The sequence below is a fragment of the Panthera pardus genome, unplaced genomic scaffold, assembly GCF_024362965.1.
Source record: "Panthera pardus isolate Hobbes unplaced genomic scaffold, ASM2436296v1 HiC_scaffold_17, whole genome shotgun sequence".
In the NCBI taxonomy this organism is placed as follows: domain Eukaryota; kingdom Metazoa; phylum Chordata; class Mammalia; order Carnivora; family Felidae; genus Panthera; species Panthera pardus.
Window position 1 is genome coordinate 150,572,328 of NW_026526732.1, and position 23,303 is coordinate 150,595,630.

General features: G+C 39.8%; 2 protein-coding genes across 3 annotated transcripts in view; one reads left to right on the plus strand and one right to left on the minus strand.

The window, feature by feature from the left end:
• The window catches only part of LOC109249533 (class I histocompatibility antigen, Gogo-B*0101 alpha chain-like), a 283,631-nt gene that overhangs the window by 219,155 nt on the left and 41,173 nt on the right, over positions 1 to 23,303 (plus strand). The window lies entirely within an intron of this gene.
• MUC21 (mucin 21, cell surface associated) lies at positions 3,090 to 8,368 on the minus strand. Of its 2 annotated transcripts, XM_053905268.1 has the most exons (4): positions 8,209 to 8,368; positions 7,993 to 8,116; positions 5,447 to 6,615; positions 3,090 to 4,847 (listed from the first exon to the last, which is right to left on the minus strand). In XM_053905268.1, the coding sequence occupies exons 2-4, from the start codon at positions 8,054 to 8,056 to the stop codon at positions 4,659 to 4,661; spliced, it is 1,422 nt and encodes a 473-aa protein (XP_053761243.1). In that variant the 5' UTR covers positions 8,057 to 8,116; positions 8,209 to 8,368; the 3' UTR covers positions 3,090 to 4,658. The 2 variants fall into 2 exon arrangements, with proteins under 2 accessions (XP_053761243.1, XP_053761244.1); XM_053905269.1 differs by having other exon boundaries at positions 5,447 to 6,612; positions 7,993 to 8,368.

Here is a 23,303-nt window from a genome sequence, read left to right on the forward strand (position 1 = left end):
AGGGGAAAGGCTTTCAGTTTTTCAACACTGTGTATGATGTTTGCTGTGGGTTTTTCTTATATTTCATTATTACGTTGAGGTATGTTCCCTCCAAACCTACTTTGTTGAGGGGTTTTATCATGAATGGATGGATGTTGTATTTTATCAAATGTTTTTTCTGCATCTATTGAAGTGATCATATAGTTTTTTATCCTTTCTCTTATTGATGTGATGTATCATGTTGATTGATTTGCAAATATTGAATCACACTTGCATTCTGGAACAAAATCCCACTTGATTATGGTGAATGATTTTTTAAATGTATTGTTGGATTTAGTTTGCTAGTATTTTGTTCTATGTATCTATGTTCATCAGGGATATTGGCCTGTAGTCCTCTCTTTTTGTGGTGTCTTTGTGTGGTTTTGGTATCAGGGTAACGATGGCTTCATAGAATGAATTTGGAAGTTTTCTTTCCTTTTCTATTTTTTTGGAAATAGTTTGAGATGAATAGGAATTAACTCTATTTATTTATTTATTTACTTACTTATTTAAAGAATTAATGTTTATTTTTGAGGGAAAGAGAGAGAGACCGAGACAGAGGGGACAGAGGAGCTGAAGCAGGCTCTGGGCTGACAGCAGAAAGACCCATGCAGGGCTTGAATTCACAAACCATGAGCTTACGTCAGACTCACCAACTAAGCCACCCAGGTGCCCCAGAATTAACTCTTTTTTAAATATTGGTAGAATCTGCCTGTGAAACCTTCTGCTCCTGGACTTTTATTTATTGGGAGTTTTTTGATTACTAATTCAACTATTGCTGGTAAATGGTCTGTTTAAATTTTCTATTTCTTCTTGCTTCAGTTTTGTAGTGCTACCAATACACTCATGAAGTGCGTGCAACCTCATGGAATGGGTACTGTTATCACCCTCATTTTTACATATGAGGAAACTGAGACCCAAAAGAGTTAAGGAACTTGTGTAAGGTCACTCTGAGCTCAAACCAGAAACCAAAAATACTAGTTCCACAATCCGTTTTCTTAGATGACATGCTGTAAGGCCTCTCTATGTTCCTTTCATCCTCAGATGTAACATGAATCATTTGGAAGTAAATGTGGAGCTTGTAACATCCTTTTCTTTGAAATAATATAAAATATACAACTGTGACCTAAGCAAGAAACTGGTGAATGGGGCACTTTTTCTCCTGAAAGAAAATGGTGTACAAACCTGGGAAGTATGCTTCACATATAAGTTGCTGTTTCCAAGCAAATTTTTGTCAATCTGGAATATTCTAAAATAAGCAGATGCACAGATAAGGTGGGTTGACTTTCCATAGGGTTTTCCCTAGGTTAAAGAAGGCACTTCCACCTTTATTATTTCATACTGATGCTGTCTTTGCTCTACTTTCAGGAGATGCTCCATCAAGAAGGATGCATTCTTTGACAGGGGATGGAAGAGAAAAGACTATTAAAACAGAAATTCTTATTACTCCTGCTACCTCACTCTACAATGTATCTATATGAATATAGATATATTGTATATTTAGTATATGTAACATCTTAATATATACTAAAATTGCCAGTTTGTTATACTCCATTTAGCCCATAAAAGGATTTTATATGAAGCAAGGGGCCCTACTCTGTGTATATGATCCTAAATTAGAAAAAATTTTGAGATATCCCTTTATTTGTGCCCTAGAACTTTCTATACCCCAGAAAAATACACCATAATAATATGGGGGCTAGGAAAAAGAGGTGGTTAGTCATTAAGGGGGAGTTAGAAAAGTCTAACTAGCCTGATGCTCTGACCACAAAGGTCTTCTCCGACAAATCAATTTAGGCAAAAGATGATATGATAAATGATCCCTGTACAATATCCCATGCCTGCATAATATTCTTTAGAAAGTCTTTATGTACTTCCAGGGGTATGGAAGTACTCCATTTAAAGATCATTGTACTTGGGGCACATGGGTGGCTCAGTCGGTTAACCATCTGACTCTTGATTTTGACTCATGTCATGATCTTAGCGTTCGTAAAATTGAGCCCTGCCTCAGGCTCCACGCTGTCAGTGCAGAGCCTGCTTGGGATTCTCTCTCTCCCTCTTTCTGTGCCCTCCCCACACACACACCACTACTTCAAAATAAATAAATAAACTTTAAAATTTTTAAAAAATAAAGATCTTTGTGCCAGACCAACAGCACAAAAGCATGAGATCTAGAAGGGGCAGCACTAATTCTGTCCACTTCCTAGACTCTCCTTGGGTCAAACATGCTTGGTGAGCTGTGGCTTTGTCAAGTTAAAACATGTGTAGTCCATGTAAGTGTATTCCATGATGAAAGCTGCATGATGATGCTTCCAAACTCTACATACACACCCTATCCAGTTGCTGAGAGTAGTAAGATATTCACAGCATAACCGTGTGAATTAATCACAAGCTAAATTGCTTACCATGTTTTTTTGCCTTTCCATCTTTCTCCATGTTGAAGTGTCCATCACTGAGTCATTTGTTGTTTATCTTTGGAAATCAAAATTTTTATTTCAACTATATACCTGGTAATATTTTAATAGCTTTATTGAGATAGAACATACATACCATATAGTTCACTTGTTTAAAATAGGTAAGTCAATGATTTTTATTATATTTACAGAGCTGTAATTGGTGAGCCCTTACATCTGCAGATTCAAATCTTTCTTCTCTTTCTTCTCTGTTCATTTCCTTCTCAACCATTTCTTTGTTTCTTTTTCCTTTGTTTTGAACCTTATTACTTGCATGTTAGTCTTCCTAAATCTATTCTCTAAGTGTCTTCTATTGTCTGGATGGTTTTCATTTCTTTATTGTTGTGTATAATTGAGTTATTTTTCCCACTTGTTCTTCCAGGTTACTAATTTTATTCCCAACAGTGGCCAGTCTCTTTCCATTTGTCCATTACAATTTTAAACTTGAAAATCCATATTTAGAACTTTTAATTATATAAATGGATTCCCTTGCCTGGTCTCATTTCTTTTTTCTTTCTTTATTTATTTTTCTTTTATTTCTCTCTCTCTCTCTCTCTCTTTCTCTCTCTCTCTCTTTCTTTGTTTTTGTTTTTGTTTTTGTTTTTGTTTTGCTTCAGGAGTAGAATTTAGTGATTCGTCACTTACACATAACACCCAGTGCTCATCCCAACAAGTTCCCTCTTTAATGCCCATCACCCATTTAGCCAATCCCCCACCATTACCTCCCTCCATCAACCCTCACTTTAATCTCTACATCCAAGAGTCTCTTATGGTTTGTCTTCTCTATTTTTATCTTATTTTATTTTTCCTTCCTTTCCCCTATGTTCATCTGGTTTTTTTTAATTCCACACATGAGTGAAATCATATGATATTTGTCTTTCCCTGATTGCCTTATTTCACTTAGTGTTATCATTTATTTTCTATTCACAGTATGCTTTCCACAGTTCACACCAGTGGGAGGCACCTTTTCAGGGTCCTCAACCCTCAACTTCTCCTTCTGGTGCTGGATCCCTTTACATGAGATGATGATGATGATGATGATGACGATGACAACAACGATGATGATGGGCCTGCATAGGGCTTAGTGTGGCCTCATTGATTAGGATGATCTGGTTTGCTGACACTAAAGAAACCCAGTAAGTATTAGAAGGCAGAGCGGTTTCCATTACTACAAGTTGGGGTGAATCTCCCAACAAACTGCTCATTCTCTCTGAGGGCTCTGTCCCAGGTGGGAGTTCTCTCAATGCCTTGTGGATTTGGAGAAATTCAACCTTCCAAAGTAGCTCCCCTCTGTCCTCCAAGACCTGTAGAAACAGGTAGGCTTCTTCCTTGCACCCATGAAAGAGATATGTGCCGCCCTTCTGGAAGAGGACTCATGAGAATATCAGGCTTTACCCCAGATTACTCTGCCATGAGCCTCTAGAAAGGTTAGACCTTAGCCAGAAAGGATAAATTTAGAAAGTCTTTCACTTTTCTGCTTCTGAAAAGAGCACTGTGAAAGGGAAAAGTGTCAACTCGCACCTTCATTCTGAAAAGTAACCCTGGTCTAGGGCAAATTTAAATGCCGTGGAAACTACGACTTTGAGTGAACATGTCCTGCCCCACAGCACATGTAATTGCATCTCTCCACCTCATCATGCTTTGGGTTCTCTATGTGCTATGACATAATCTCTGTGTACCAGAGACCTAATACAGTGAGTCCTTAGAATCCTGGCACTTGCCCTCCCTTCTCATCTCTCCCAATTCAATTCTTCTGTCAATCTGGGTGAGGCTCAGAAACACAGGGGTCCTGCTTGGGGCAATAAAGATTAGAGAAAGGGGACAGGTAGGAATGAGGTCTCTGGATCTTGCTGTGGAGATTTTGAATGCCAGGTGGGTTCTGGCATGGGAGCTTTCTCACAGAACTGGGAAATTCAATTCAGCACTGTAGACATCCACTCATGTGCACACAGATTGTCTCTGTCATATATTTTTGATGTGTTTATTTCTTAGCTAAATGACAACAGAATCTCCTCCTTCCACAGCCTGTTAAAATCAAGAGAGAGGGACTGTCTTCCTCAAGGTTGTCAGAGACCCAAACAAAGCTGGGAGGGGACTCCTGGGGACAAATGAAAGGACACTGAAGTCTCTGGTCTCCCAGGTCAACTTTCTCCTTGAAAAAAGTGGCACTATGGCTTCAGGGGTCACTCAGGGCCCATTGTATCTCCTTCTCATCTCCATGGATATTGAGGATACTGGTCTCCTCCAGAACCAGTTAGGCCTCCAACTAGAGCTGTAGTGGACTCCGTGATACCCTTCAGGGTCCATGCCAAGGTTGGGGCCATGGGGGCGGTAGACAGCTGTGTCAAAGACGTTTCTCAGAGACAGGGAATATCTCTAGAAAAAGAAGGATGAATCATTTCAGAATTGTATCCCCCTGTTCCAAGCTTTAACCATGGACTCCTTCTGTAATCGTCTTCCCCTACGTATCATCTCTCTCACCTAGTATTCCTTCCTCTAGACTTTATTCCTTCTTTCAGCCTTCTTTTTCCACAAGTCAATATTTTCCCATTGCACTTTGATTGGCTCTTCCAGTTCTAACTTCCTACTTTTTTTTTAAATTTTTTAAATGTTTATTTTTTTTAGAAAGAGAAAGAGAGAGACAGAGTGTGAGTGGGGGGCGAGGCAGAGAGAGAGAGACAGAGAGGGAGACACAGGATCTGAAGCAGGCCCTAGGCTCTGAGCTGTCAGCACAGACCCTGATGCAGAGCTCGAACTCAAGAACCATGAGATCATGACCTGAGCTGAGTCAGTTGCTTAACCGACTGAGCCACCCAGGCACCCCTAACTTCCTACTTTTCTTTAGTAACACTCTCCTGATATTTCTTTCCTTCTTACCCACCCCCCCAACTTGGTGACCCTACTCTTCATATCCCACTCCCTTATGTTCCTACTACTCCTTCCCCCAGGCACTTTCCTACATATTAGGCACTCACCACACAGAGGAAGAGCCCAGCAAAGAATCCCACAGCCACTACAGCAGAGACCAGAGTAATGAGGAAGATTTCCCATGGTTTCAGAGACCCACTGGGTGTCACTTCATTCACTGGAGTAGTAGCACTCGTGCCATTGGAAGTTGTGTGTGTTCCAGTTGGAGAATGTGTGCCAGAGCTTCCTGTGGTTGCACTGGATACAATGTTGGCAGCTGTGCTGGTTCCACTGGAAGTCACACTAGATCCAGTGTTGGAGGCTACACTGGTCCTGCTGGAGATCTCACCGGATCCAGAGCTGGCAGCTGTGCTTATCCCACTGGAGGTTGTACTGGATCCAGTATTGGCAGGCATGCTGGTGCCACCAGAAGTTGTGCTGGATCCAGTGTTAGAGGCTATATTGGTCCCACCTGAGGCTTCACTGGATCCAGTGTTAACAGGTGTACTACTCCTTCTGGAGGTTGTGCTAGATTCAGTATTGGAGGTTATGCCAGACCCACTGGAAGTCACACTGGGTCTAGTTTGGGAGGTTGTACTATTTCTGCCAGACGTTGTGCTGGATCCAGTGTTGACAGGTATGCTGGTCCTTACAGAGGGTGTGCTAGTTTCGATATTGGAGGTTGTGCTGGAACTACTGTAGGTCACACTGGACTCAGTGTTGGAGGCTGTACTGGTCCCACCAGATGTTGTGATGGATCCAGTGTTGACAGGTGAGCTGGTCCCTCCAGAGGTTGTGTTAGATTCAGTATTGGAGGTTGTGCTGGAACCACTGGAGGTCACACTGGATTCAGTGTTGGAAGCTGTACTGGTCCCATCAGATGTTGTGCTGGATCCAGTATTGACAACTATGCTGGTCCCTCCAGGGGTTGTGCTGGATCTAGTACTGGAGGCTATACTGGTTCCACTAGAAGTCACACTAGATCCAGTGTTGAAGACTATACTGGTCCCACCAGATGTTGTGCTCGATCCAGTATTAGCGACTGTGCTGTTCCCTCCAGAGGTTGTGCTGGATACAGTACTAGAGGCTATACTTGTTCCACTAGAAATCACACTAGATCCAGTGTTGGAGATTGTACTGGTTCCACCAGAGGCTGTGCTGGATTTAGTGCTGGAGATTATACTGGTCCCACCAGAAGTTGTGCTTGTTGTGCTAAACGCACTGGGTGTTACACCTGCTGATAATAATAAATGATGACAAACATATACATTGAGCATAAATACTTTCTGCTCAATGCTTGGTTAAATTCATTACATGGATAATTCTCTTTGATGCTCACTAACAGCCCTATGAACTAGATACTATTGTTATCAACAGCTAAGATGAAGAAATTGAGGCTTAGAAATGTTGACATTTGCTCATGTTTATACAGAGTAGTAGAGCAGGAATTTGTACCCAGGCTATTGGATCTGCACTTTCAGCCACAATGCTAAATTGCCCTCCCCACCCATCCCCAACACCAAGATTACATAACCTAGTTTCACTGGCAATAAGCTTATTCCATATGCTGCTATATAAGATCCAATACAGATAAGAAGTATTATAAAGGAATTGCAAAAACCAGGTGAAACTAGTATATATTAATTCATTTAAAATAGTATTGCTCCTTTCCTAGAAAATATTTTTTAGTGTTATTCAGAAAATATCTACATCAAAATTGTCTGACTAGCTTGTTAATAATAAAGATTCCTAAGCATACCACTCCAGATTAAATGAATCAGCGTTTGAGATGGGACCTTTCAATGAGGGGCTGGGTGATTCCATATGCATTAAATTTCCAGGGATTCCTGATCTCTATACCAGAGGCTGGAGAAGAATATGTTATATGTAGTTTAAACATATAAGATCTCCCAGGATTAATGGCTATAATGTATAGCACATCTTTTCAACCTTGGGTAAACAGACTAAGGTTGTGTCTATTTCTTTCCACTCACAACACTGAACGACAAAGATACACAACCTCCTCCAGATAACCAAAACTAATCTGTGACTCATTTACCACTAACTGGAACATGGGTACCTATCACCTCATTCCACACATGTGTATTTTTTCCTAAGGTTTATTTGAACAAACATAGGATTAGACTTTTACGGGGAGAAGCCCTTCCCCCATATCAGCAATATGGTACAAATTGGGGTTAAGATCAGAATCTTGAGTAAAACTTAAAAGAAACTGAGATGACCAAGACTAGGAATGACACAACAGTTAACTCTTCCTGTTCTTAGTATTTAACTCCCCAGCCAACCCACAGATTATTACCATTTTATAAATGCAGAAGTGGAGGCACAGAGAAGTTAAATGACTCACCCAAAGTACACAGGTAACATTGGAGCCATGATCTACACACAGGTAATCTGAGACCAGAGTCTACAGTTTTAATCCCTGGGTTCTAACTGCCTCCTGGGTGATACCTAATTATATTGAAGTGATTGGGGTAAAACAATTGATCCTCATTCTATGGAAGAGAACTAGAGCTAGTGCTAGCAGTGGTCAGCATCTCCCAAAACACCTAAAAGATTCTCAGATCACCCACTTTTAAAAGAAATCACTTACCAGTTTCTAAAAGTAGGAGATGCAATAGTAGCCAACACTTAAGGATAATGTGTCCTTTGTACATCTTGATCTGTCTTGTTGTGGTTGGAAAGTAAGATACCCAAATCCCAGTTGTGGCCAAGATCTAGAAGGCAAAGAACAGGATTCTTGAGAAAGGAGAGTTCAAGGTGAAGAGATAAAAGCTAGAGTTTCCAGAAACTTGGGTCTCCTAAGTACTTGTTCTTTGGAAGAACTTTGAGCCTAGTGGCCAGAAGACTGGATGCTTGGGTTCCTTAAGCTTCTTCCATGCAATGTTCTTGCCTCTTTATTGTGGATGAGTTTCAAGAACCTTTATAGTTTCATATGTGTTGGGGAGGAGTAGGGAAGATGACTTATTCCTCTGCCAACTGTGAGAAATTAAACAATACTGAGCCTGGGAAGGAATAGACGAGGGGTCAAGAGGAAGGTGAGAAAGGAGAATGACATGATCACACTAGGCAGGGCACTGGACTGGCTGGGTCATAGCAGGAAGTAGACTAATATAAAGAGATTAAGTTTGTCAGAGTGGAAGGGACCTACCCTTTAAGGCAGAGATGGGGCCAGAAACCTGTTCTACTGCAAGACTTTGTTTCCTGGCCAAGTTCTGTGTGTCTGCTTTGGCAAGGAAATAGCCCTAATGAAGTGAGCTAAGGGGGTGGTACCCCACATCTCTGAATCAAATGGAAATATGAGACTCAAATATGAGACCTAGCAGGAACTAGGTATCTGGGCTTCTGGGTTATAGACAGAAGACAGATGGAGCATTACTGGGTATGCAGTAAGCACTCAACTGTGCACACTGAATGAACAGGGAAAGAGAGATCCAGGGGCTGATGAAGCCATCTTTGGGGTCTCTGGAGCATTAAGGCTGAGGGCATGAGGAGTGTAAAATGTGCAGAACAAGCCCCTCATCAGGCTCATAGCAGGTGAAGGGGTGGTATAATTTCCCTTTTTGATCCTCCACCATAGGAGTTCCCCTCTTGTTTGTTTTCAGAGGAATCTGTAGGATTTTCTCTGCCCTGGAATCCTTCAGATGTTCCTTCTCCTTAGCCTAATGAAGTATCTCTCAGTAGGATATAGCACAAACACCAATTAGGAGACTTCAAGTCTGTTGAGGGAATGAGATATATAGTCCAAATTCTCTAGAAACTTCATGTTGGTCTGAACACAGATGTAACAACAAAGGACACACAGTCCCCTAAATGAATATGACTGAACAGACCCAAATAAGCAGAGAGTTTTGGGGGTTCATGGGAAAGGCATCTTGTGGCCAAGGTGAAGGAGATGGATTGATGGGAGTTTCAGCGCACAGTCTGTGTGACCAAGTCAGCTGTCTTCATTCCCATTTTATTTTATTTTTATTTTTATTTTTAAAAATAAAGAGAATGAGCAGGGGAGGGGCAAATAAAGAGGGAGATGCAGAACCCGAAGCAGGCTTCAGGCTCTGAGCTGTCATCACAGAGTACGTTGTGGGGTTCAAACCCACGAACCATGAGATCATGACCTAAGCCAAATTTGGACGCTTAACTGACTGAGCCACCCAGGCACCCCTCTTCATTCCCATTAATGAGAAACTTTGTGGAAGAAGCAACATCTCAGATAGTTTATTTGTAGGTGAACAAATATCCCTGACACATAAAACCTGTTTGAAAGAAGCAGGAGGTGGCTGGAGATGTGAAGGAGTGAGTCAAGAGGGGACAAAGTGGGCTGCAAAAGGCTGATGCAGATCAACCTAGCAGCTGGGATGGGCAGTTCCTGAGGCTGAAGTGTGAGGAATTGCTAAATATCAGGGAAGGCTCTAGACACCTAGCAATCCCATAATCCCATTCTATGGCTGAGAGGCCAATAGCACTCTAAGAATTCCTTTTCTTTCCCCTCTAGACTTATTTGGAGGCAAAGGTCCTGAATTCAAGTCCAGATTCCACACTTTAGACATAATCCTAAAATTTTTTTTGCATGCATATTTATCAGAATATATATATACTTAGTGTCTTTAGTCTCTTTCAAAACAATAGAAGAATCTTGGAATTCTATTACCCAGTTCCCAACTCATATCCTAATGTTACCAAGTCTTTTAGTTCTGTCTTAATTTTTAACTTCATCAGAGATTATTGTTGTTTACACACCTCCAGGCAAACATAGTCATACATCTGAAGTAAGCTGAAAGAGAGACTGGAGAATATAGTGACTAGCAGAGTGGGCTTGTGATCAACTGAAACTTGAGAATATTATCATTAAAGATGGAGAATGAATATTAGTGGACAACCATAAAGCCATGACACACATTTAAACCTACCTACTTTATTTTTATTTATTTATTTTATATAGTTTCTGTATTCCTGGAGCTTTCATTCTGTTTTGTTTGTTTTGTTTTTTTTTAAATATAATTTATTGTCAAATTGGCTTGCATTCAACACCCAGTGCTCATCCCAACAAGTGCCCTCCTCAATGCCCATCACCCACTTTCCCTTCTCCCCACTCCCCCATCAACCCTCAGTTTGTTCTCTGTATTTAAGAGTCTCTTATGGTTTGCCTCTCTCCCTGTTTGTAACTATTTTCTCCCCCTTTCTTCCCCCATGGTCTTCTGTTAAGTTTCTCAAGATCCACATATGAGTGAAAACATATAATATCTGTCTTTCTCTGACTGACTTATTGTACTTAGCCTAATACCCTCCAGTTTCATCCATGTTGCTGCAAATGGCATGATTTCATTCTTTTTCATTGCCAGATAATATTTCATTTATATATAAACCACATCTTCTTTATTCATCCATCAGTTGATGGACATTTAGGCTCTTTCCACAACTTGGCTTTTGTTGAAAGTGCTGCTATAAACATTGGGGTACACGTGCCCCTGTGCATCAGCATTCCTGTATCCCTTGGGTAAATTCCTAGCAGTGCTATTGCTGGGTCATAGGGCAGCTCTATTTTTAATTTTTTGAGGAACTTCCACACCATTTTCCAGAGTGACTGCACCAGTTTGCATTCCCACCAACAGTGCAAGAGGGTTCCCATTTGTCCACATCCTTGCCAGCATCTATAGTTTCCTGATTTGTTCATTTTAGCCATTCTGACCAGTGTGAATAAACCTACTAGCTTTATATTCTGTATTTATGAATTCTAATACCTTTAGTTTTTGTGGATCTGATCTTGCTGTCTATTTTATGTTTTGCTTCTTGCTGGCTTTCACTGATGGTTTCTGACTGAGATGGTTGTACTTGAGATTTATGACTGAATTTGTTTTTCTTGCAAAGGTATCTGTAGAAGTACTTTGAAGCCTAAGATGAGGGCTTGACCTTCCATAGAGAATTTGCATGTTTTGGCCAAACATATGGATGCATTACCATTTGAGGATTCTCATAAATTAAATTATAGGCTTCAAGTCTTTTGAATAACCCATGATTTGGAACTACAAGCCATGTAAAGTATGTGGTTACAAGTTATTTCTCCAGAGATACTTCCCCCATGCCAAGTTTAGAGATAGGCAATTTTGCTTGCATTTCCTGAGAGGAAGAGTGGGTTTATTTTTAGCTTACACTCCCTGAAGGTTGCAGGCTTATGTGAGGGTCTACTGTGAGAGTCCTCACCTGGGCTAGTCAGTCGGACTGAGGCTGTGCTACCAGAAACTTAACTTCACTGGGTTTGGCTAACGTTGGCTTCAGTTCTCCTCTTGCCTTCTTGGGTTCCTACCTTAGCTTACCTACCTAGCATTCCTTACCTAGCATTCCTTACCTAGCATTTCTTACTTTCCCGCCAACTCACTGATTCATTTAAGATGATTTTTAGTCCGCCATTTTAAGTTCTTCAAGGTATTTTAAGTCAACACACTTAGTCCATTACAGAAACAGAAATTTAAGTTCTCACTGGATTTTTTTTGAGAAATAAATGATAGTGTATTTAAAGGCACTAGGATGGTGTTTGGCACATAGTAAGCATGAAATTATAAAGGACAGAGGGAAAACAAAAAGGAAAACATAAAAACATATATATGTAGTAGCCAGCGTATTTTAGGATTTTAATTTGTAGCACACCCCAGTGATTTTCTCCTTACTTGTCACATGGCATTTGGAAGAGACAAAGAAGTAGAGAAGAAGAATCTTCCCAAAGATGAAGGAGACCTGGAAAATAATAGGTGGCTCTGAGATGGTTTCCTTTCACCTAGTTTTCATGATGTTGAAGCTACAAACCTAGACAGATATTAACTACACTTATTGTGGTGATCATTTCTCAATGTATACAAATATCGGATCATTATTTTGTACACCTGAAACCACTATCATGTTATATGTCAATTATACCTCAACTAAGAAAGAAAGAAAAAGAAAGAGAGAGGGAAGAAAGAAAGAAAGAAAGAAAGAAAGAAAGAAAGAGGGAGGGAGGAAAGAAGGAAGGAAGGGAGGGAGGGAGGGAGGGAGAAAGAAAGAAAGAGAGAGAGTTGGGGTGCCTACGTCCCTCAGTTAAGTGTCTGACTTGATTTCGGCTCAGGTCATGATCTCAAAGTGGATAGATCAAGCCTGGAGTTAGGCTTTGCACTGGGCCTGGAGCCTGCTTAAGAGTCTCTCTCCCTCTCCCTCTCTCTCTACCCCTCTTCTGACTCGCACTCGCTCTCTCTGCCTCTAAAATAAAATTAAAAAGGAAGGAAGGAAGGAAGGACATCAGTTCAGTGAAGATCAGGCTGCTAGCAGGCTCTTGCAGAATGCCTCTTGTGCCATGAGGGAGGGGGAAAAAAGGTTAGAGAGGGAGGGAGCCAAAACATAAGAGACTCTTAAAAACCGAGAACAAACTGAAGGTTGATGGGGGGTGGGAGGGAGGGGAGGGTGGGTGATGGGCATTGAGGAAGGCACCTGTTGGGATGAGCACTGGGTGTTATATGGAAAACAATTTGACAATAAATTTCATATTTAAAAAAAAAGAATGCCTCTTGTGTACCTTTCACCAGTCAACTCCATGGTCGGGATTCAACCCTGATATAGAGAGTGACTTCCCACTGCTTTTGGAATCTACCTCTGCAACCAGCCACAAAAACCATTTCCACAGCTGGAGTCAATGACATAAGATCAACTGACATAGTTTTGCCAAGATATCCTCGATATGATCTCATTTTTCAATGAAGGAGAGGTCTCTGGTGTGAAAACCTTGCTTTCAGCATCTAGTATGATAGGTGTTTTTCTTTTTCTTTTTTTTTTTTTTTTTTGGTGGAAGTCTTAGAAATTAACTCAACAGTAGGTTTTAACCTGTGTTGTTTCTGTCCTCTTAGGCTGCTGGTTTAAGCATACAATGAAAGGACTGCCATTTTCCTCTAAGATATATTGCTATTAGTGTTTTTTAAATTTTTGCTTTTATTACAAAATGATTCAATAGATTTATCTTCCTCCGACTTAGAAAAAACAAAAACAAAAACAAATGAAGAATGCCATGCGATTACAAATCCTCCGGGGAGATTTTTCACCCCTGCCCCTCTACTCAATGTTCAATTTCAAGATAGACATTCTTCTCAGTCCCCAGTGTGCACCATGGGCAAGGTCCTTTTATTCTAATTTAACCATATTCTAGGCTTTAACCATTAATATCTCAGCTTTATTTAGGGTCTCCTATTAGACTCCACTCCTTGTTCAGGCCTTGGACTTTGTCTCCTGTACCCTACCTGCTAAGAAGCTGTGAGAAGATAAGTTTATGTTAACCAGATTTGGCAGATGCCCTCAATGCAAAGACTGGTTCAGAGCTCTCTTTGAGCCTCTGTCAGTCTCTGCTTTCTCTCCATTGTTGATCTAAATACTACTACTATCTACCTAATTGATACAGCTACAAATATTTTTTTCTATATTAACTGGCAATTTTTGTTGCTTTTGTTAAGAGGAGTGGTTAACATACTTTATTCACTATATTCCCAGAAAAGTGGAAGTTTTCAAAAGATTGTTTTGAGATTACAAATTTCACAATCATATATGATAATGCATTTAAAGTCAGTTAGTACAATGCTTAGCACGTAGTAAGCACTCAGTAACAAAGGAGAAAGGGGGAAAGAATGTCCAAACAGCAAACAACTGATCTGGCTACCACAAATATTATGAGGTATTTTTTTTATGTTTGTTTTTGAGAGAGCATGAGTGGGGAGGAGCAGAGAGAGAGGTAGGGGAGAAAGAGACTCCCAAGCAGGCTTCATGCTGTCATCATGGTGCCCGAAATGGGACTCAATCCCAGGAACTGTGAGATCATGACCTGAGCTGAAATAGACGCTTTCATTTAGCATAATACCCTCCAGTTCCATCCATGTAGTTATGCTAAGTGAAATTAGTCAGAGAGAGACAAAAATAATATGACTTCACTCATATGAGGACTTTAAGACACAAAACAGATGAACCTAAGGGAAGGGAAACAAAAATATAAAAACAGGGAGGGGGACAAAACAGAAGAGACTCATAAATATGGAGAACAAACTGGAGGGGTTGTGGGAGGGGGGTTGGGTTAAATGGGTAAGGGGTACTAAGGAATCTATTCCTGAAATCATTGTTGCACTATATGCTAATTTGGATGTAAATTTTAAAAAATAAAAAATAAAATTAAAAAAAAAAAGAGAGACGTTTAACCAATTGAGCCACGCAGGTGCCTCGAGGTTTTTGGGTTTTTTTTAAGCCGTAATAATACTATTCTTTCTCTTACTGGTTGCATTGCATCCCAAGGAAACTAAAAAGTAGAAATCCAAAGCTGAAAGCACATAGATTATTATCACTTGCTCATCAGGAAATCAAAGAGAAACTGTTCTGAGATTGTGACCTCCTAAGAGTTTCTGAACTATGGTTAAGCCCAGGGAATATTTTCACTTGAGCTCACATGTAAACTTGAGAAAGCTGCAGGTCTCCTCTAGAATCTTTCTCTATTTTTCTGGATGGCCTGTTGGTTAAGCTCTTTGTGATCTTTTCTCTGGTTATTTTTCTTGACCTTGATCATGACCATCTCAAAGGCCAATTTCCTGAAGACTTTTTGGAAATACGTCCTGACCCATTTTATCGTCACTGCCTTCTTTTCCATGATTGCCTTTTCTCCCAATATTTTCTTTCCTAGAATATCCTCCATTGTTCAGTCTTTGTCCATACTCCCCTTGTCATCCATGGCTTCCTTGTCTTCCTCCTCTGTGATCCATTTCATGGCTCTTGTTATGGCCTCCTCCATGTCCATGACTTCTGCCGTGATTCATGACATAACCGCTGTCATAGGTGTGGCTCAATTCGTGGTCCACATCATGGCCCCCTCCATGTCCAAATCCATGTGCTCCTCCATGAACCAGTTTATTTTCCCAATTATGGAACATCCCAGAGCTCAGTCCTGAGTTCAGGTCTGGACCAAAGCCAATTCTGTAATTATGGAAGTATTAAATGCCTCTTTTTATCAGAGGAAAAGAAAAGTCCTTCTAAAAGAGAAAAAACATATATTACTAGAGTTCAATCTTTTCCTTTCATATCACTAAACCTTCTTAGATTGTAAAAAATCACAAATTTTAACTTTCTGTTTTCTCTCTTATGCTTTTTTTGTAGGTGTGATATTGCTGGTTCTCTTCTTATTGTTTATTTATTCACTCTTATGAGAAAACAGCCTTCCAATTATTGCACTTACATAGTCTGTATGTAAATGTTATCTTGCTCTGTACTTTGGTAAGGTTATATGCCACTAAATTCTCAAGACAAGGGTAAATCCACATCCTGTACCTAGGCAGTAGAGTCTCCCAGAAATAGGGAGTCTTTTGTTGTGCTAATCAACAAAGAAATTTGCATGTCTATGAGGACAGGAAAAGAAGAAAGGAAAGTTCATAAAATAAGGATTAGAATAGTATTTACTTTGGGTTGGGCAGGTACTGGGTTGACTGGCAGGACACACACAGGAAACTATTCAAATGATAGAAATGTTCTATATTTTGAACTTTATAAGGGTGTGTGCACATTTTTAAATTAATCAGATTGTACACTTGAAATGTGTGGACTTCTTGTAAATAATACTTCAGTTTTAAAAAAAGATAAGGGAAGGAGGAGCCAAGATGGCAGAACAGCATGGAAGTTTTTTGTGTGTCTTGCGTCCTTGAAATACAGCCAGAAAACACTAAACCATCCTGCACATCTAGAAAACTGATCTGAGAATTAACACAACAATCTGCACAACCTGAACCACAGAATTCAGCAGGTACAAGGCATGGAGAGATGAACATGGGGAGAGAGATATCACGGAGGGCAGGGAGCCACTTTTGCATGCAGAGAGAGGACGGAAAGGGGGGAGAATATGGGAAAAGCACCCCTCCCCAAAAGCAGCTGGAGAGAAAGTGGAAACAGCCACAAGGAATGAACTGAAAAGGGCCAAGAAGAAAGGAGAGGGTTTAAATTCCATTAAGACTATAAAAGGGAGAGTGCAGAGTCTGAAACTCCACAGCTTGATACCTGCTGGTGCTCTGGTGGGAAGGGCAAATCCCCAGGAGCAGAGTGGGGTCCAGGAGGTTCTTTGGCCACACGGGGAGAAGCGGTTCCACTGTTGGAAGGACATTTGGTAGAAGCTGTGAGGCCACCTGGTCCCAGCAGACCCCAGAGAACAACCACATTCGTTGGTGCTGGAACAAGGTCGTTAAGGGTGAAACCTAGTGCCAGATGTGTGTTGTGATTTTCCATAATCCCTTAAATGCTGCTGCTACACTATCTCGCAAACTTTTTCTGGAGCGGGTTGGCACCTGGCTGCAGTCTCTGGACATCGGCAGCAGCACAGTCCTGTGAACATTCCTGGGTGCAGCCAGCACCCAGCCATTGCTCAGGGATACCCTCCACAGAGGGGCAGAATGGCTCAAAGCTGCAGTCCCTCAGAAGTAAGGGGTCAGGAAAAACAGCCACATCTGAGACAAAACTCAGGAGGGAGGTGCTGCCTGGGGCTTGGTCATGGACTGTGTAAAAGCGGGGAGTGGACAGAAGCTGAAGACAAAGGACGGGTGCACAATTGCTGATCAGGGAGAACAGAGTTCCAATACTAGAGACTGAGCAGCTGGGTGACGCCATTTTCACCGCTCCTGCACATGCGCATACACACCTACAAGCACCACAACAATCCACCCTAGTAAGCTAAGCAGCGCCATCTAGTGAGGAACGGAGCCATTACATTAAGCCCCGCCCAAGTGGGCCAACCTCCCTCTTCAAGAACAGAAGTCTCACCGCCTGCTTAGTTTATGGACTATAAAGCACCTCATAGTTTGAATTCTGGGGGAAAACAAAGCAATTTGTATTTCAGTTGTAAGTCTGTTAGCTGGTCCATCTATTCAATTTTCTTTCATTTTTCTTCTTTTTTCTCTTTTTCATTTATTTTTCTTGAATACAGAAGGAGGAAAAAATTCATTTTTATTAAATGTATTTTTCTGTAATGTTTTTTACTATATTTGTTGCTTTTGTGTAAATTTTTTCAAATACTATTTTACTTCCATCATTTTATTTTAGTCTACTTCAGTGTATTCATTTTTTCAAATTTTCAAATAATTTCCCTCCCCTGCCCCCCTTTTTTCTCTAATCTATCAAGCCCCTTTCACACCCAGACCAAAACACACCTAGGATCTAGCATCATTTATTCAATTTTGTGAGTGTATGTTTGTTTTTAATTTTTTAATTTTAATATTTTTAAATTTTAATATTTTTTTAATTTTAATTTTTTCTACCTCATTAATTCCTTTTCTCCCTTCAAAATGACAAAACGAAGGAATTCACCCCAAAAGAAAGAGCAGGAAGAAACGACAGTGAAGGACATAACCAACACAGATACAAGCAAGATGTCTGAACGAGAATTTAGAATCACGATATTAAGAATACTAGCTGGAGTCGGAAATAGATTAGAATCCCTTTCTGCGGAGATAACAGAAGTAAAAGCTAGTCAGGATGAAATAAAAAATGCTATAACTGAGCTGCAATATCAAATGGAGTCCACAGCGGCAAGGATGGATGAGGCAGAACAGAGAATCAGCAATATACAGGACAAATTTATGGAGAATAATGAAGCAGAAAAAAAGAGGGAGATTAAGGCAAAAGAGCACAATTTAAGAATTAGAGAAATCAGTGACTCATTAAAAAGGAACAACATCAGAATCATAGGTGTCCCAGAAGAGGAAGAGAGAGAAATAGGAGTACAAGGGTTATGTCAGCAAATCATAGCAGAAAACTTTTCTAACCTGGGGAAAAACACAGACATCAAAATACAAGAAGCACAGAGGACTCCCATTAGATTCAACAAAAACCGACCATCAACAAAGCATATCATAGTCAAATTCACAAAATACTCAGACAAGAAGAGAATCATGAAAGCAGCAAGGGGAAAAAAGTCCTTAACGTACAAGGGAAGACAGGTCAGGTTTGCAGCAGACCTATCCACAGAAACTTGGCAGGCCAGAAAGGAGTGGCAGGGTATATTCAATGTGCTGAATCAGAAAAATATGCAGCCAAGAATTCTCTACCCAGACAAGCTGTTATTCAAAATAGAAGGAGAGATAAAAAGTTTCCCAGAAAAACAAAAATTAAAGGATTTTGTGACCACTAATCCAACCCTGCAAGAAATTTTAAGGAGGACTCTCTGAGGGGAGAAAAGATGAATAAATAAATAAATAAATACCCAAAGCAACAAAGATTAGAAAGGACCAGAGAACACCACCAGAAACTCCAACTCTACAAGCAACATAATGGCAATAAATTCATATCTTTCAGTACTCACTCTAAACGTCAATGGACTCAATGCTCCAATCAAAAGACATAGAGTAAAAAACTAGATAAGAAAACAAGATCCATCTATATTCTGTTTACAAGAGACCCACTTTAAACCTAAGGACACCTTCAGATTGAAAGTAAGGGGATGGAGAACCATATGTCATGTTAATGGTCAACAAAAGAAAGCCAGAGTAGCCATACTTATATCAGACAATCTAGACTTTAAAATAAAGACTGTATCAAGAGATGAAGAAGGGCATTATATCATAATTAAGGGGTCTATCCACCAAGAAGACCTAACACTTGTAAATATTTATGTGCCAAATGTGGAGACACCGAAATATATAAATTAATCACAAACATAAAGAAAGCCATTGATAGTGACACTATAATAGTAGGAGACTTCAACACCCCACTCACAGCAATGGAAAGATCATCTAATCAAAAAATCAACAAGGAAACAATGGCATTGAAGGACACACTGGACCAGGTGGACTTAACAGATATGTTCAGAACATTTCATCCTAAAGCAGCAGAATACTCATTCTTCTCCAGTGCACATGGAACGTTCTCCAGAATAGACCACATACTGGGACACAAATAAGCCCTCAGCAAGTACAAAAAAATCAAGATCATACCATGCACATTTTCAAACCACAACGCTATGAAACTTGAAATCAACCACAAGAAAAAATTTGGAAAGGTAACAAATACTTGGAGACTGAAGAACATTCTTTAGCAAAAGAATGAACGGGCTAACCAAGAAGTTAAAGAGAAAATTTAAAAGTTCGTGGAAGCCAATGAAAATGGTAACACCACAGCCCAGAACCTCTGGGATGCAGGAAAGGCAGCCATAAAAGGAAAGTATATAGCAATCCAGGCCTTCCTAAAGAAGGAAGAAAGATATCAGATACACAACCTAACCTTATGCCTTAAGGAGCTGGAAAAAGAACAGCAAAAAAAAAAACCCAAAACCAGCAGAAGACAGGAAATAATAAAGATTAGGGCAGAAATTAATGCTATCAAAACCAAAAAACCAAAAACCAAAAAACAGTAGAACAGATCAATGAAACCAGAAGCTGGTTATTTGAAATAATTAACAAAATTGATAAACCTCTAGCCAATTTGATCAAAAAGAAAAGGAAGGACCCAAATAAATTAAATCAAGAATGAAAGAGGAGAGATCACAACAAACATTGCAGAAATAAAAACTATAATAAGAGAAGATTATGATCAATTGTATGCCAATAAAATGGGCAATCTGAAAAAGAAATGGACAAATTCCTAGAAACATATACACTACAAAAACTGAAACAGGAAGAAATGGAAAATTTGAAGAGACCCATAACCAGTAAAGAAATCTAATTAGCAATCAAAAATCTCCCAAAAAACAAGAGTCCAGGGCAGATGGCTTTCCTGGGGAATTCTACCAAACATTTAAGGAAGAGTTAACACCTATTCTCTTGAAGCTGTTCCAAAAAATAGAAATGGAAGGAAAACTGGAAACAAACTCTTTTTATGAAGCCAGCATTACCTTGATTCCAAAACCAGAGACCCCACTAAAAAGGAGAACTATAGACCAATTTCCCTGAAAACATGGATACAAAAATCCTCAACAAGATATTAGCCAACCGGATCCAACAATACCTTTAAAAAGTTATTCACCATGACCAAGTGAGATTTAGACCTGGGATGCAGGGCTGGTTTAATATCTGAAAAACAATTAACGTGATTCATTACATCAATAAAAGAAAGGACAAGAACCATATGATCCTCTCAATACATGCAGAGAAAGCATTTGACAAAATACAGCATCCTTTCTTGATAAAAACCCTCAAGAAAGTAGGGATAGAAGGAGCATACCTCGAGATCATAAAAGCCATATATGAATGACCCAACGCTAATATCACCCTCAATGGGGAAAAACTGAGAGCTTTCCCCTTAAGGTCAGGAACAAGACAGGGATGTGCACTCTCACCACTGTTATTCAACATGGTATTAAAAGTCTTAGCCTCCGCAATCAGACAACACAAAGAAATAAATGGCATCCAAATCGTCGAGGAAGAAGTCAAACTTTCACTCTTTGCAGATGACGTGATACTCTATATGGAAAACCCAAAAGATTCCACCACAAAACTGCTAGAATTGATTCATGAATTCAGCAAAGTTTCAGGATATAAAATCAATGCACAGAAATCGGTTGCATTCCTATACACCAACATTGACGCAACAGAAAGAGAAATCAAGGAATCGATCCCATTTACAGTTACACCACAAACCATAAAATACCTAGGAATAAATCTAACCAAAGAGGTTAAAAAAAATCTATACACTGAAAACTATAGAAAGCTTATGAAAGAAATTGAAGAAGACACAAAAAAATGGAACAATATTCCATGCACCTGGATAGGAAGAACAAATATTGTTGAAATGTTGATACTACCCAAAGCAATCTACATATTCAATGCAATTCCTATCAAAATAAAACCAGCATTCTTCACAGAGCTAGAACAAATAATCCTAAAATTTGTATGGAACCAGAAAAGACCCCGAATAGCCAAAGCAATCTTGAAAAAGAAAACCAAAGCAGGAGGCATCACAATCCCAGACTTCAAGCTTTACTACAAAGCTGTAATCATCAAGACAGTATGGTATTGGCACAAGAACAGACACTCAGATCAATGGAACAGAATAGAGAACCCAGAAATGGACCCACAAATGTATGGCCAACTAATCTTTGACAAAACAGTGAAGAATATCTAATGGAATAAAGACAGTCTCTTCAGCAAGTGGTGCTGGGAAAACTGGACAGCGACATTCAGAAGAATGAACCTCAACCTCTTTCTTACACCATACAGAAAAATAAATTCAAAATGGATGAAAGACCTAAACATAGACAGGAAGCCATCAAAAACCTCGAAGAGAAAGTAGGCAAAACCTCTTTGACCTCGGCTGCAGCAACTTCTTACTCAACACATCTCCAGAGGCAAGGGAAACAAAAGCAAAAATGAACTACTTGGACCTTATCAAAATAAAAAGCTTCTGTACAGTGAAGGAAACAATCAACAAAACTGAAAGGCAACCGACAGAATGGGAGAAGATATTTGCAAACGGCATATCAGATAAAGGGTTAGTATCCAAAATCTATAAAGAACTTATCAAACTCAACACCCAAAAAACAAATAATTCAGCGAAGAAATGGGCAAAAGACATAAATAGTCACTTCTCCAAAGAAGACATCCACATGGCCAACCGACACATGAAAAAAATGCTCAGCATAACTCGTCACCAGGGAAATACGAATCAAACCCACAATGAGATACCACCTTACACCTGTCAGAATGGCTAACATTAACAACTCAGGCAACAACAGATGTTGGCAAGGATGAGGAGAAAGAGGATCTCTTTTGCATTGCTGATGGGAATGCAAGCTGCTGTAGCCACTCTGGAAAACAGTATGGAGGCTCCTCAAAAAATTAAAAATAGAACCACCCTAAGTAGTGCAATTGCACTACTAGGTAATTACCGAGGGATACAGGTATGCTGTTTCAAAAGGACACATGCACCCCCATGTTTATAGCAGTACTATCAAAAATAGTCAAAGTATGGAAAAAGCCCAAATGTCCATCGATGGATGAATGAATAAAGAAGTCGTGGTATATATATACAATGGAGTATTACTCAGCAATCAAAAAGAATGAAAGCTTGCCATTTGCAGCTACATGAATGGAGCTACATGAATGCAGCTACATGAATTTCACTATGCTAAGCGAAATTAGTCAGAGAAAGATAAATATCATATGATTTCACTCATATGAGGACTTTAAGATACAAAACAGATGAACATAAGGGAAGGGAAGCAAAAATAATATAAAAACAGGGAGGGGGACAAAATATAAGAGAGTCTTAAATATGGAGAACAAACAGAGGGATACTGGAGGGGTTGTGGGAGCGGGGATGGGCTAAATGGGTAAAGGGCATTGAGGAATCTACTCCTGAAATCATTGTTACACTATATGCTAACTAATTTGGATGTAAATTTTAAAAATAAAATTAAAAAAATAAAAATAATACAATAAAATAACAAAATAAAATAAATTTAAAAAGATAAGGGAAGGCCCATGAAGAGCCAAAAGTTGAAGAACTGGCTTTAAACTGTAGCTAAGAGCATGGGTTCTTCAGTCAAGCCGACTTGGATTGGAGCCTTGCCCTGTGACCTTCAGGAAGTTACCTTAGTCTCTGACTCTAGTGTCCTAGTCTGTGAAATGGAATAATAAGAGTATGTTCCCCCAAAGTGGTTATACAGAGTAAAAGAAGGACACGGCTATTTTGCACTCTCAGCTCTGGACCTTGCACCTAGTAAATAGTTAATAAGGTGCTAGTTATTATTGTTACATCTTTATCTTTTTTTGAGAGAGAGAGAGAGGGAGAGAGAGGAGCTGAGGGGGAGAGAGAGAGAGAGAAAGAGAGAGAAGAAGGAGAGAGAATGAATCTTAACCAGGCTCCATGCTGAGTGAGCCTCAATGCGAGGCTCTATTCCATGACCCTAAGATCATGACCTGAGCCAAAATCAAGAGTCAGACA